This window comes from Patella vulgata, chromosome 8 (assembly GCF_932274485.2).
Source record: "Patella vulgata chromosome 8, xgPatVulg1.2, whole genome shotgun sequence".
Taxonomy (NCBI): Eukaryota; Metazoa; Mollusca; class Gastropoda; family Patellidae; genus Patella; species Patella vulgata.
In genome coordinates, this window is record NC_065886.2 from 18,787,031 (window position 1) to 18,803,573 (window position 16,543).

The 16,543-nt window shown below is 32.9% G+C and overlaps 2 protein-coding genes across 11 annotated transcripts in view; one reads left to right on the forward strand and one right to left on the reverse strand.

Moving 5' to 3' along the window:
* The window catches only part of LOC126831183 (fibroblast growth factor 3), a 49,188-nt gene extending 40,659 nt beyond the window's left edge, over window positions 1–8,529 (reverse strand). The window contains exons 1-2 of one of the 2 annotated variants that reach the window (XM_050561905.2): window positions 8,451–8,529; window positions 7,600–7,739 (exon numbers count right to left, since the gene is read on the reverse strand). The gene's annotated coding sequence lies outside the window, so the exon portion shown is untranslated. Of the gene's footprint in view, window positions 1–7,599; window positions 7,740–8,146; window positions 8,194–8,450 lie in introns of those variants that run through there. The other variant, XM_050561907.2, reaches the window with a different exon arrangement.
* Window positions 1–16,543, forward strand: part of LOC126831182 (calcium uptake protein 3, mitochondrial) — an 83,262-nt gene that overhangs the window by 20,953 nt on the left and 45,766 nt on the right. For all 9 annotated transcript variants that reach the window (XM_050561893.1, XM_050561895.1, XM_050561898.1 and 6 more), the window contains exons 3-4: window positions 3,927–4,037; window positions 15,563–15,610. In XM_050561893.1, the coding sequence (XP_050417850.1) occupies window positions 3,927–4,037; window positions 15,563–15,610 (159 nt within the window). The remainder of the gene's footprint in view (window positions 1–3,926; window positions 4,038–15,562; window positions 15,611–16,543) is intronic.

Here is a 16,543-nt window from a genome sequence, read left to right on the forward strand (position 1 = left end):
GGTCACAATTTTTATCCGATTTTGTTGAAACTTGAAATGTAAGTTTATAACCCAAAGATCTCGGTTCCTTTCGATATTCGCGCATATCGGATCCGATTTAAAAAACCGTATTATTATATCACCATTACACCCTAAGGACGACTGAGTTCGAATTTCGTGAAAATCGGCTCAAAACTGACAGACAAAATGTCCGCCCTTTGTTCTCAAATAGCGTAAAAATATGGTATATCAAAGTTGTGGACCCTATAGAGGTCACAATTTGTATCCGATTTTGTTGAAACTTGAAATGTAAGTTTATAACCCAAAGATCTCGGTTCCTTTCGATATTTGCGCATATCGAATTGTAATTTCCTGAATTATGGCCCTTGATTGTAGGAAAAATCGCTTTCTTTTTAGCTTGTTCTCTATCCATCTTTCGAAAATGTGGGCGTATCCTGCCTGGCAGCCGCTGGTTATGAGTTATGGACAAAGTTGATAATTCTTGTGGATAAAACCTGTGTGTTCTTGACAGATGTTTTGCATTTCAATATTACATTACTCTTGGTGGAAGGTAACAACATGTAGCCTAATGGATATGATCCTCATTTTATCTTGAATGATGCAGAACCTGTGTTGAGTAAGGTGCTGGCTTGCTAACCAGGAGTTGTTGGGTGCGCTCCTGGTGTTGGTCCCCTGTGTTGGCCAAGAAAGTTCCTTGGAATTTTCTTATTGGTTGCCACTTGTCAGTGTTGCAGAATGGTAGGCATGTCAAGGAACAATGTCATTTGGAGGGCAAAAACGCAAGGTGCTGTTTACAACTTTACCTGCACATCCCTTGACAATTGGCAAACTGCATGACATATTTCATTTCATCTTGATGGATGCATAGTTCTTTTATTTAATTTTGGACATTGGTTTAAAACAATAATATGTTTGGTGATTTAACAGTACGTTGGGGGATTCCAAATAGAGCATTAAGCAGTTCATGAATATTATCAATTTAATGATACACATACAGCTGTACATCATATTGAACCTGGATTATTTTACATATTTTATGCCATTCATGTGAGCAGGTGTACTGGTCTGATTTCTTGTCCTAATAGCATTTGATATGATATTCTGGATACTGTATTTAGTATTGTTTTGGTCATTATTTTGATCCACGTCAACATCGTGATATAAAACATTTTAGTAATACTTATGTGTCTGCATTGTTGCAATCACGTTAATATATAATATATCAAACGTAACATATATTGAATTCAAATAAACATTTTATATTACAATAACACTGTAGGTGGTAACAAATTAAATGATTTTTAAATATCTAGTTTGTAAAAAGATGTTTAATCATTTTAGAATTCTTTATACAATGATTATACACTATATGCTATACACATATTTTATAAATGACTTGGGTTATAAATTTGAATATAGAAGTCTATGGCCATTTGCCCATTCCCACACTTTAGGGAGTGGGCAAAAAGAAAAAAAACAAAACATTATTTTTAAAAGGCAGTGAAAGTCTAAGGTTGGTTCCCTGAAACTAGGATGGGTGGGTTGGTGGGTGGCTGAATGGTCTAATGAGTGTGCTTTAGATCATAAAGTCTGTCATTAAGTCAACTGGCTGGTTTCGATTCCAGCTTCTACATGACAAGGATTGGGGTATCCGGTTTCCTCCCACTGCTAAAGACCCCAATACACAAGCGAATTATTGAAATAAAATTGACAATATGTTAGTTCCTGAAGGACCAAGTTTGTGTCAAGTGGACATTAAATTAGAAATCAACCTCCTTCCTAATCCGTCATATGAAAGTAGCTAAGTCTCGAACTCAATATCATCCAAAGTCTTCGACATTGAAAACACAAATTATTTGTCAGTTTAAATCAACATTGATGTTATGATCTTACCTGGAAAAGATGGCCTTCTGATATCCAATATTTAAGACAAAATAAACATTTTACCATATGTGCATTTCAGCACCATTTGTAACAGTAACATGGGATTCGAAGAACGAGGCTAGACATGTTCCACAAATCATGTCAAATGGTGACGCCATATTCTTATCTGGAGAGGATGCGCAATAAATACTAACGGGGTAGACTGGAATAACCAGCCACTAGAGATTGCCATTCGATTGAGACTCCTGGTGTACTTTGCCAAACATAACTGAGTTGAAATTAGAGTAAAAACGGAAACGATTAAATGTAAAATCAATTTATATGCATTTATATTACATTATTATATGTGTCAATTACTAGGTCCCAAATATTAACGATTGGGCTTGAGGTAAATATTCTTATAGTACATTTTTGAGACTTCACTTCATTGATCCATAATTGAGGCCCTTAGCTTCTGCAAAAGAAGAATCTGTGTACTGGTAAATGTCAACCGTTGATCTAAGCTTACCAAGATGGATCATCCAGGATACACAGAGTATTAGTATTCCGATTGAATATTTTGGCCAACTTGATTTTACCAAGGGCATGAGTTAAAGTTGGTTTTATTTGTTTTAATGTGGATAATATGAGGTTTGTAGGATTTATTATGTTGAAAAGACACCAGTAACCTTTAAGACCTGTATTTCTTTCAGTAGATTGTCAGATGTTAAAAGATTTAGATAAAGTTAGAACTATAAAAAAAAACTCAGCTATTCCTGATAAACTCAATGATAGATTTAGCACTAATTAGAATAATTTGACTCCTTATTTTATCTCTATTCTTAGATTTAATTTGATAATTCTAAACCCATAATGATGATGTAGTTTTAGACTTCATTGTACAAATGTGTCCTAGGACTGTGTTAGATTACTAGTCATGCATGTTTACTAGAATTTAGAATATTGATATTCATTTGAATCTAAGCTCTGTTATATTATTAACATTTAATAAAAACCTATTAAAAGTCATCGCAAGAGTTTTTGGTTCAGATAAAAAATCCAACCATTATCACATATAATATACTTTTAGCTACAGGACATTTTATGGAAGTTGTGACTGAAACATTACTGGGAAGCCAAAAGTAAAATTTGACCAAGGACTTTCGGCTACAGCAATTTAATTGAAATTAGATTAAAATTTTATTTTGTTTAATTTTTCTGATTTTGACACTGAATTGCAATCTAACAAAATTTCTTTAACAACCATGCTCTGCCAGAAAAATTTATATTTATTAAAATCAGTCATATTTCAAATGGTTACCATTATTTATAATCGCTAAACCAATAAGATTCTCTAGGGTTGTAAAATTGTCATGATTCACCATCAGTCTTGTACACCAATACAGACATTTTGGTAAGTCTGTAAGTTCCCATGATCTGAACTCTGAACAGTACTTTCATAGAAAATATGTCACATGTCAGTGGAATTCAACCTAAATTTTAAGCGAATCGCTAGCTGCAGCAGTTACAGATTGTCATGTCTTTAAATTTTGACGTGGGCAGAGGGTAATGACTGTCAAGGAATTGTATTGTGTCTTAAGTGGCTGTGGGATGTTCCTGAAGAACAAGTTTTCTGTTAAGTAATTACTTAGCAATACTGCATGGTTTAATGGTTGAGAGTGAGACATTAAGTAATATATTGAAACAACATGAGGGATGTTAGTCCCTTGTGTTGTTTCAATATATTATGCAATGTCTTAAGTTCAAGACCATTAAACGACTTAAAATACAGACACTCGCATGTGCTTTGCAATGAAATACGTCAGGCGGATCCAAAATTTCAACTAGTACAAATAATGGTATGCCAAAATCAAAGGATGACATCACATCTGTATTTTAATTGCATATAAAGGACTTAAAAATTACAGTGTTACTCTTGAGATAACCTGAATAAAATATTAGCACTATCACTCCATTTTATTCACCAAATCCTATCCCATATGCTCAATTTATGGATATTAGTTCTGTTTTGTCCTATTGTATTTTTTTCTTGTATTTTTCAGCTCGTATTGGTCGTTGTAAACTAAGCCCTCCAGAAGTAGAAGCGATGTTAAGATTGACGCCAACCCGCTCAAGAGGCTCAACTAAACTTTTTCGAAACTTACACAATAAAGGTAAGTTAGTTCATAGTATAGCAATGGAAACCACAAAATTTTTTTGTGTTCTATCAAAATTCTTGAATTCATATTCTACAAATCAACATTTTAATAGCAGTAGACTAAAAAATACATGTTGACAGGAAGAGTTTAAAACATTTATGTAAAATACCTTGTTCCAAAAATATCAAATTGTTTGTTGTGAGAACTCTTTAGGTATATGAGTAGTAAAACTTTTTCAAATCCCATTTACAGGGAAAAAAATACAATCTATTGATAGTAAAAGGAAAGCTAATGTCTCCTTTTTCATCCAGCTTGTTGTTCTTTTTGTATAGACAGTAGAAAGGAAACTCATTGTAGCCTTTTTAGTTGATCATTATTTATCATGAATACAAATTATTACCTTACAATATATATCATCTGATAAAATAATTCATGAGGAAAGTATAGCCACCTGTGTGTTTAAGATAGTGAATCTGATCAAAAGAAATAGAAACATTTGATACTTGCTGATAGTATAAATTGAAGAGATGCAGTCAACTTTGATTTTTTTTTTACATAATCATGTTAAATTATAAAACATGTATTAGATATGGTTAGTTTCTTCTCATTATACCATTTTGCAGGTGTTTAATATTTTCAATTTTTTTTTTCATCAATCGTTTGTAGGTATATGTTTATGTTGCCAGTCGATATGATATTTATATTAATTTACATGTTACACACGACTAACTTTATTATTATTATTTGTATCAAAAAAAAAAAGAATTTAACTATGTATCATGAGACTGATGAAGTACAGTTAAGTGGCCAGGACACTGGAATCTCAACTTGGACAAGGAGAACTTTCCTGATTTTTCAACCCTGGCCATCACTTGTTAGGCTTGTTAAGAAAAATGTGCTTAGTCATTTGAATGGAACAAAAAGTTGGGGTCTATCAGTGAATACCATAATCAGCTTGTTGTCCCCCACCTTGCGAACAAAGCATGGTGCTATTAAAATGAGTAACGCTTTTTGAGATATAATAACTCTGTGTATCTGTTCGCTTGTGAAATTTGACTTGAGAACATGATTAATAGTCTGTAAATAAACTACAATTTAATTTATTTCTATTTTTTTTTTTACAAATGAACATCAATGTGTAAATAGGTTTTTAATTTGGATTTTGAAAAGAACTGCTTCTTTAATCAACAAGAACATAGTAACATGAAAAGGGCAGATAGTGATATACCTGGTTAAAAATGGCTAGAGATTTATGTATGATATGAAAATCAACAACCTGAAATCAACAACTTCTAAAATTTACACAAATTGCCTTCCTATTTGTAGTTAATGATCATGAAGAAATACGTTATTCTCTATTAAGGGTATTCATAGATCTCTACATGAAAAATAAGATTATATTAAATTCTTAATTAAAATCATTTCTCTTACATAAACATACATTTTCAAAATTATATTGATAAAAGAAAAGTAATTAAATACCTTGTATCAAAGTCTTATAAATATTATATATTTTTTTTAGTTTCTAATCTTAATTTGTCTTAGAAATTCATTGAAGTCATCCTTTCTCTTCTTCTATTAAGGTTTAACGTCTGCTTCCACCGAGGTATCGCAAACAACTTGTCTTATGTGGTCGTATAATGATGTTGCCTCCGTACGTTGGTCCTAGCATCCACTATTGCTTGTGGACTCTCTAGAGTCTAAAGTTATACAAAGTGTTTAAGGTCTTGAGACGAAGAAGCCTAGTGATAATTTCCAATAAATACTGCCAGAGTTATGGCCCTTGGTCACCTGCAAAATCTTGTGGATGCTCTAGAAGCTAAAGTTAACACCTGATTGACTTTGAATTTATACACGCTGTTTAAGGTCATGCCAGAGTTATGGCTCTTGATCACTATGAAAAATCTTGTGGATGCTCTAGCATCTAAAGTTAATATAAATTTATACACAGTGTTTAAGGTCATGAGACAAACAGTCAAAACAATTTCTAATGATTTCTGATAATTACTTAATGGGTTGTTACTGGTAATCAGATTTTCATGTGTTATAAATGTTTTTATTACTGACAAAAGAAAAAATATGCGACAACCCTTGTTAACCGTCTGGACAACTTATCTACTCTGGGCGTATGTTTTGTTGCTTGGCAACCTATCTTTGTTATCTTAGCGCACGTGCAGGGGTCTTTCCTTTCTCTTGTGATTCTGTTTATGAAGGGAAGTTTGGAGAAAAAGTGAATGAATTGAGATATTTATCACCTGTAGGTGCTAAAATGATTAAGAAAAAAAACAACAGTTTAGATTAGCATTTTCTTGTCTGGTCAATCAGATAATAAGTGTCTAATTGCCTTTCCAGCTTCTCAAAGGACTGGTATTAAACTGTGAAAAAATCTAATTGTGAGGTGTCTGCCCAATGAAAACAAGTTTTTATAGCCCATCAATTAGCAAGATTTGCTCAACAGAGCAAGAAATTTTTTTTCTAAAGTGCTTTTATCCATTTGTTGCTCTAGGTTTCAATAATGTGCCTTGTTTGCTTGATTAGTTTTCCCACCCTATTTAAGTCACAATCTGAAGGTAGACAGATACTGTGTAAGTCGTGATGGTCTACCTCAAATAATTGAATTTCTTTACTTCAGAAGAAGAAAATAGATTTTGATGAACTTCTTAGGACTTTTAAAAGGACTACAAAACAGTATGATTTATTTTAAAAAATAGAAAAATATGCTATTTCACCTGCAACGATCTAAAAACAAATTGAAATGATTTTACTAAGTAACAATCTGTTCCAAAAGTGACTTTAATTGGAAGAGTTTTACTCATCAGACATAAATTAATGATTGGCTTAGGAAGATTAAGATAACCAAATTAAGATATAAATTATTTAAAATCATGGCCTATTTTATTGAAAGAGACATTTTAGTTGTGTTTTCAACCATTTAATTAATTTATGGATAAAGGTGTTAAAAACATGACTCCATTGTTTCACATTGAATTAAAAAATACATTTAATCTCATCAATGTTGTAGAAACATTTAGCGTCAGTCAGGTTGATTTAAAGTACTTTAAGTTCCTATGTTATAATTTCTGTACTTCATACATGATCTGAACATGATGAAAACATTCTGTGGGCTATACCAAATGTGACAGGATTATTATTATTAATACAACAAATCGACCCACACACACACACCTGGTCTTGACACTGACAACAACTCCTTTCCCTCACAAGAATTAGCTTACTTGTATTTAGAAATTATTTATAGCAAATTCAGATAAATCTCGAGAACAACCCATGGACGACTATGATAGAATATGAGCACATGCTCAATACTATCCTAGAACTACTCCTAAACAAAACTTAGTGTATGCAATTGATTTTCCGCAATGATTGTAAGTTTGTAAAAGTGTCTGTAACTTAGTTGTTTGGATGACATTTTGTAATCAGAATACCTTAGTTGTCAATGGTGTATTTGATTCCCTATCTCTGTGCGTTTCACCATCTGTGTCTTAAAGTTTTTCTGACATATGACAGTAGAGAAATATTATTTCTGGCATGCACAATAAAAAAAAGATAGTCTTACCGTTTAATTGAAGATTGATGTTATATACAATGTAGATAATATATCCCTAAACTGATTCACCAGATTAATCCATTATGTATATGGCTTACAAGATCCCAATGTAATATTCCAAAGCACTAATGGGGTTAAATGTTCACAGACTGAAACAAATGATATTTAATTTAACAACAGTCTTATCATTTATGATGCCTTGGTTGTCTTTGGTTAAATTGAGACCCTGTCTGATTCATTCCACTTGAATCATCTTAGTCATGGTTTCTAAAACCAACTGATACTAAAAGATGATTTGATTAGGATCATTTACTATTACTCACAATAGATGTTTCATAATCCTTATCCAGTCTAATCTGACATTCAATAAAAATTCCTGAATGGGTGTAAAATGTCATAAATCAAAAATACTGAAATCAAAGCATTGGTTGAAATGTGTAATATAGCAATGTTAGTCATTAAAACCTTTCACTTTCGATACACATAATACAGTACAGGTAATATTATTCAAGGTAATTGTATCCAATTAAAAATAAAGTAATACCTTGGTTCATACCTTCCGAAAGTCAACACTTCGCAGTATTAAGAGTCTGTCCAAATATGAAAAGTTAATCATTCATATCTTTCATTTAAACTTGTAATATATCTCATGATTAAATATGTAAAAAAGAATTCAAAGATGAAGGTCACCGTTTTATCCTATGAACATTTCAAATCTAATAAAACAGGCTATGAAACATGTTGGGCGTCTGCTTTCACACCTACACTTAAAATTAAAATGAATGCATAGCAAGCGGTCAATCTTTGTTTGATTGGCCATAGCCAGGACCAGATGGACATTGAGATGGTTATTGTAATACCTGTATACAACTGTCAAATACTCAAACAACCTGTTCCTCTTACAAATTGGGTCTCTATTTTACACCCACCATATGACATTATTAAAGCGATCATGAGCTTTGATATCTAACCGATCTTATATATAGGTAATGTCAAGGAAGTAATATATTTTAATACATGTACCTACATGTATGGTATATGATATTATTTATAAATATTATATTGAATTTATACAATATGAACCCAAGGTTTAAATTCAACATTTATTTACTAGCATTCATTTATCAGGATTATATCAATTTTTCAAACACCTATATTATATTTTGTTTGGATGAACTGAAGTGGAACTTGATATTTTAAGAAATAAAACATATTTACTTACTGCCATTTTGTCAAATTGCATTGGATCCTGCTTACCAGAGATCTTAATTGGATGATTATTGCTAGCCTCAGTAACTTGATGTTTGAAAAAGCTGATAGATAAAAGATAAAACAATGAACTTGCCATTATTTTATCATAATTCAATTTCCTTTAGTCTCATTTACAAATGATTATTACTTGTTGATTAAGAAGTTAATCAAATTGTCAGCTACAATTAATAACAGTCATACCATAGTGAGAAACGGCCAAATGATTTATGATCGGAGTAATTAGCACATTAAACTGTAATTTTGATAATCTTGTATATATAAAGGTTTGCTGATTACTCATAACACATCCAGTAAGTAACCTTTATGAAAATAGGGGTCCAGTGGCCAATAAAGACAATTCAAGTAATTAGACATCATGTACTAGGCTATTCTTATAACGAATGTTTAGCTTATCCATTGAAAAAACGAAGGCAGTCATTTATTCAGGATTATTATTGACGTTTTTGAAGCCTGTACGTGAATTGAATTAAGAAATATTGAGCCGGTGTACCTTTTTATACGCCCACATTGAAATGTGGGCCTATATTGTCGTCGCCCCCGTCCGTCCGTCGGTCCGGCGTCCACAATTGCTTGTGGACCCTCTAGAGGCTAAAGTTAATATCCGACTTTAAATTTATATACAGTGTTTAAGGCCATGAGACGAAGAAGCCTATTGATTTTCAGTGATTTCCGATAATTACTGCCAGAGTTATGGCCCTTGATCACTTCAATAAATCTTGTGGACGCTCTAGAGGATAAAGTTAATATCCGATTGACTTTAAATTTATACACAGTGTTTAAGGTCATGAGGCAAAGAAGCCTATTGATTTTCAGCGATTTCCGATAATTACTGCCAGAGTTATGGCCCTTGATCACTTCAAAAAATCTTGTCGACGCTCTAGAGGCCAAAGTTAATATCCGATTGACTTTAAATTTATACACAGTGTTTTAGGTCATGAGACGAAGAAGCCTATTGATTTTCAGCGATTTGAGATAATTACTGCCAGAGTCATGGCCCTTGATCACTTTGAAAAATCTTGTGGACGCTCTAGAGGCTCAAGTTAATATCCGATTGACTTAAAATTTATACACAGTGTTTAAGGTCCTTGATTCAAAAAATCTTGTGGATGTTCTAGAGGCCAAAGTTAATATCCGTTTGAACTTAAATTTATACACAGTGTTTAAGGTCATGAGGCGAAGAATCTTATTGATTTTCAATGATTTCCGATAATTACTGCCAAAGTTATGGCCCTTGATCACTTTGCAAAATCTTGTGACGCTCTAAAGGCTAAAGTTATCATCCGATTGACCTCAGATTGATACACAGAGTTTAAGATCTTGAGAAGAACAAGTATATTGATTTTCAATGAATTTTTATGACTTGAAACAGCTAAATCCATGATATTAAAAGTTTTGTATACAAAACGTTAGCATGGGGCAGAACTTTATAAAAACCAAACAAATTCTAATGGTTTTCTGAGTTGTTGCTCTTAATCAGATTTTAGTGTATTGTAAATGTTTCATTACCGAAAAAAGTAAAAATATGCGACAACTTTTGTTGACTGCCCGGACGATTTAGCTGCTGTGGGTGTATGTTTTGTTGCCTGGCAACCTATCTTTTTTCTGGTAATCATATATACATTAGCCTATTCAGAATATGACATTCTACATCACAAATTAATCTCTTTTGACCCAATTCTGGCCTCTCACTAGTCTATTTCAAAGTGGATAAAGAACTCTGCTGCTTACTTTGTCAAAATGAAAATTTAATTCCAAAAGCTTGTGCCATTATTTATCAAAGTATCACATCAGATCAATTGGATTAATTTGATCAAAATTAAATAAGCTGTGCTCCTTTATAATGTGATGTTAAGACATCTTACAGACTATTAGTTCTAAAAGTAAGGGAAACTGGTCTATGATTAAGATATGGGTGGAGTGAAGTAGGTTAATCAAAAATATCAAGTTTTCTTTTTGATTTTAATTACATCAAGGACATCTTCTTAGTAAACAATATACATTCAGAGGGTTGGGCTTGTCTTGTCAACATGTTATGTTATAGTTAGAAAAGACTTGTAAATATCATATAGGTGGAGGTATTAATGCCAGCGTCTGCTATGACGTGATGCACCACACTAAGTTCAGGTGTTTGATGTATTTATAGGCTAATTGTAACAGGTAGGTCTAACGATTGTACCCAATAACTTTCTACTATATCATCTCAGATAAAACTAGCCATGTTGGATCATGGTAAAAAAAGTTGGCAAATGGACAAAGTTAGACATCTAATAGTACATGTAAAAAGATAACCTTGACCATGGCTGCAAGTTGACTATGATAATTCTGATATCAACTTCCTGTTTATGGAAGGTAATGATAGATTTGTAATTTGAAGATAAAGTAAATTTTAAATTGAAAATTATCGGACTGTTATAGCCATTTTGTTAAGAAACTAGAATCAGGATTTTTCAATTCTACAGATTTAACAAGCCAGGGTCCCACTTGTAGCAGCTTGAATGCTGATAACAAAGTATATACTCATTATGAGTTCAGTCTAAACAGTACTGTACATGTTTGATAGGTCGTTGATCCTTCAGAAACTACATTATATTGTGAAAGTTCATTTTCTAAAAGGAATATCAGTCCAAAAATGATTCCGCTCACTTGATACAAATGACATGATTAAAACAACCCGTAATCTTTGCAAACATATTTCAAATCTGGTGTTGTCTAATCAATATGAATACATTTTAGCCTGGATTAAAGATGCATGTCCATGAAAGTATTTGTAGGGTAGTAATTCCCAAAAGTGTGGCAAATTTGGTATATTTGATAAGTAGAGGCACCCAATCTTACTAGAAATAAACTGGATTCTCTGATAAACACCCAAAGTGCATGCACAGGGCAAAAATGTAAGGGTATTACTAACTGGCAACATGGCAGCTTGTCTGCTCGATTGATTTAGGAAGTACTTGGTACTTCTTGTCGAATGGTTAGCGTTGTTTGTGAAAACAGTGTGAGGCTCCAAAGTGCAACAGCTTGTGCAATTAAACAGCAGCACAAGAATTTTCTTAGGCATTGATATGTATGTTAAATGGACAGAGAGTAACGACAAATACAAGCTTAAAATGTGCCCTTCCTCAAGGCGCATGACAAAAAAAGGTTCCGTAAACTAGCTTTTTATGGGTAGTTTCTATCGATTGAATAGTTTTGAAGCAAACTTTTGATAAATTAGTTTGATTATGTTTGCTAGTCTAAAATATATCATCAAATCACACAGTTTGTAAGTGGGAAAGCATCTTTGAGCAGTGGAATTTAGATTAGTCTGAAAAACGCATATGACTATCAGCAGGTTTAATGAAATGGCAATGGGCACAGTGCATGCTAAAGATCCTGGAATTAAGTTGACCTCATCAAATTATGATACCTCCTAGGCTCCTATGATTTTTCACAGTCTTTATTATATCCATTTATGTTAACATTGGGCTATTGACAATTAACATTTTTGGTAAAACAGACAAAGTTTGCTGAATCAAATGACAGGTACTAAGTGAAAACTTGAGATGCCAATACAAATTTAGCGTAAAATCTGTTTCTGTTATTGAAAACATTTTATATTTTAAGGTAAGGCTGACCTTAAAAATATCTTTGTTTCACCAAACCCGACCCACAATCGAGGAGAAGGGTCGGTAGGTCGGGTTTTTTTTCAGATTTTTTTAAAGTTAGAGAAATCAATACTACAGATTCATTAATTTTGTTTAATGAATTTGGGGTCTGACGTAAAAAGTAACGAACTGAAAGTTTTTTTTATTAAACTTAAGAGCTAATTTGACAGCTTAATAATTTTCCGGGTGGAAACATTCGTCTTCTTTATTCAATTGGCAAAAAAATCAATGAGTGAATGACATCGGGAATTTTTCGTGATGCCCGACTCGCACACTATTTGCCACGAACTGGAAGTGTGAAACTCCTTCAACACGTTTTTAACGATACTGTGGGTTGTGCCTTCATTTTTCTCGAAAACGGATATTGAAAATATCGTCGTCATGTTTAAAACTACGCACCACAGACATAGAAGCAGAATCATTTCGTGGGAATGGACGTGTATTCGTCTGCAACCATTTTGTTGAGAAGCGACACCTATGACGCTTTCGTCTTGATCAACCAGTTTCAATAATGAATCAAACCATAGCCATAGTAAAGGGAAATAACTCTCGTGATATATTTCAGGTTGACACACAAAATAAAATAAAAAGATCGTGGAAAAGTGCAATAAAATAATTTAAGTCGGGGGTGGTTTTAGTTAGTCGGTCGCGTTAGGCGAAACAAAGATATTTTTAAGGTCAGCCTAAAATTGCTATGCTTGAGAGTATAAAGGGGAATGTTTTGTTTGTTTTTTTTTTTAACGTGAATTTGGGTATTATGTTGAAATGATTATCATCCTATCAACAGCTATCAGAAAAGTGTTTTCTGAAAATTATCTAATTCCTTAGTGCGAATTTCTTCACTTTTGTTTTGTCTTCAGGAGAACAACTGGTATGTTAAGTCATATGTCACAGGTATAATCATTATTCATTCCTTGTTTAAATTTCAAGACAGTGTTTATCATGTGATTCTATGCTCTTGTATAATTGGCATTCTAGGATTGATTAGACAATGTATGAATAATTGACAGATGATAATGTCAAAATCATACAAAACATACAATTTCATCTGTTGCAACAATTTAGGAAATTGGCCAACTTGAAAAGATGGTAATTGTGCAATTCTGTAAATTGTTTGAGTACAAATATAGATCCCATAAGCAGAAAGCTATATAATGAAGACTATTTTATGGATTTTCTGAATTGGGATATAGAAACAATCAATACCTTAATAGCTGTTTATGGTAATATTTATCAGGTTTTCTGGAAGAGAAGCATACCCATCTTCTTGTGACATATACAACCACTATAATACTGCTATTCTTCAGACTCTTTATTCTGTATATCTAGACATTAACCAATGAGATTAAAGTAGGAGTAGTTCCACACAAGGTTTACCATTTGTTATATAAAGATTGTTATTACACAAAACTTTACACTAATTTAGAGCTACTGATCATTACCAGAAAAGTTTAGTAAAGGGGTAAAACAGGATCACTATCGACTTTTAGCAAAAGCAATACCAGAATTATTGCCCTTGACATTTCATCCATCAAACTTCTTGTAAATACTTCACAGGTCAAAGTCTCACATTCAAATTGATCTAATTGAAAAGAAATATCACTTATTTGCACTGTGTTCATTTGTTTTTTTTGTTTGTTTTTTTTTAGGGGGGGGGGGGGTTGCATTTCTTTTTAAATGGTCTTGCGTCAGAACATTATTTATTAACTTGTTCAGACAGCTTAGCTGCTTGTGGACATATGTTGCATTGTCTGGCTACCAATTTTATTGGAACTTCACCTACATTAAGAAATATTTATGAAAATCTGTTTGTTATCAATGAAGTCAATGACTAGACTTTGCCTGAATCCATGGACTAATTGTTGTTTCATACTGTGAACAGTTGACTTCATTCCATTCAAACTTAACCACAGAATCTTGGAGCTGTGAGGTAGACTGAACAGCCTCAAGCAGCCAGTTATATATTGGACCTCTAAACATGTAAAAGTTGTTTTTACAGAAAAATGGAATTTGGACAGAACAGAATTTTAATCATGATATGTTTCTCAGCCTATTGCAATTACTAATGCACAGTATACATACTCTTTATAGAACTAATCCTCCAAATGACTGTTCATTTGCAAGTTATTCAAACAACTTGCATCAGCTTGACAAAAATCTCTTATGAATATGATTCTAAATATATTTTTTTAGGGGATTGAACTTTGGTTTTAATACACAAAAATGGCACTGTGCTTGCGATTCTCCAGTTTTTACAAAATTTCTTGTGTGTAAAGGGTGAATAACCCGTAGTATTAATTACTTTTGAGGAAACCTTAGAACTAATCTTTGCCTTATATTTGGATATTTATTTGTTGAAATATGACAAGATAATTAGTTTATGGAGGTGATGGAGTGGACTGGTCAGTAGTAGGCTTAGGGAAGCCTGGTATCTATCTACTGTACACTAATCACTCAACAAATTCACTGCAACATGTGGCTACAATAACAGATTTTATAAACATGGTTAATATTAATAACCTTTCACCAAAAAATAAACAAAGAATCTAAATAATTCTTGTATACTGATTGAACTCTTTAGAGTTTCTACTGTAAATTGGAAAATAATCAAGCTTTGACGAAGCTTTACCCCGGTTTCTTTGTAAAATATCTATTTCCCAATCTAAATGTACTCCCATCAAACTAAACTTTGTTAATGTGATTAATCTTAAAAAATACCATATTTAAAATGACATTGGAGATTGGACTCATTATTGAGACTACATTTGTTTAAATTCCTTGAAAACCACTAATATATCTGTAAGACTAGTAAATAGACGTTTCCAAACTTGGTTGGGTAGATTTTCTCAAATGTTTTCAAAGGTAAATTTTCAAATCCCGAGTTATTGCCCTTGGTGACTCAACGGATCTGCTTGCAATTCACTTAGCGCATTAAATTTCAACAATTTCTGTTAATTAATTCTAGAGGTATTACCCTTGCTAAGTTGTATATTTATCCAAGTTATATTCAAATGACGATCTTACCACCATGTTAATTGTAATCTTTACTTTTTCAGGGCTAATATCTTATACAGAGTATCTGTTTCTATTATGTGTGCTTACAAGTAAGTTTCTACTTTACTTTATGAATCTTAATATTTATGAATCATAAATCAACAAATGATGTGTTAAGTAATTTTGACCACAAGGTTAACAGGGTGACCAGTGGGCATACATTGTGTTCATGAGTAACACTTGTTTGAACACTTACGACTGATGTCAGTGGGTAAGGTGCCGGCTCTGGTACCAGGAGGAGGTACTTGGTTTCATCAGGTATTGGCCAACAAAGTATGTCAGGTTTTTTCAGTGTGGTTTCCCCTTGTCAGTGATGCAGTTAGGGGTGGGTGGTGCACGATGGGATGAAAAACCAAGGTCCCATGTACACGTAGCCGTGCACACAAAAAAAACACATAAAAAGATACCCCCCCCTCCCCCCGGCACACTGAATGGTGTGTGCCATGTTTGTCTTCATTAGCCTGATTGGTGATGAAAAGTAAGACATTTCATTTCTATTGGTAAACTTTTTATCAGTATGGACAGAATGGTAGTCTCAAGAAATAACCACTGCTTCTGTTTTGCTCATCCTTGGTGCTGAAACGTACATCCAGTTATTGTAGAGTCCACTGAGAACATACCATAATTTTGTGTCTGTTTTTTTGTTCGTTGTAGATCCCATATAAGGTATATGTTCTACTATGCTAAGTTCTATTATGCATTGGTCTATAATGCAAAATGCAGAATGCAGAAGTGTAATGTGCAAAATAACTATCATACTGTATTTTGTATTATTGAAAAGTGTATTCTGTATTTTAACACCGTGACATTGGTATTGTTGAGCGATGGAAATTGCAAATAATAAAACTAAAATACGTATTTTGAACTACTGACATTTGCAGTTTGCACCGTGAACAATGAAATAATATTGGCAACGTTATCCTTCCATAATTTTGTGGCATATCAATTTTGATTATGGAGATTAGCATGCAATAAAATCTGGC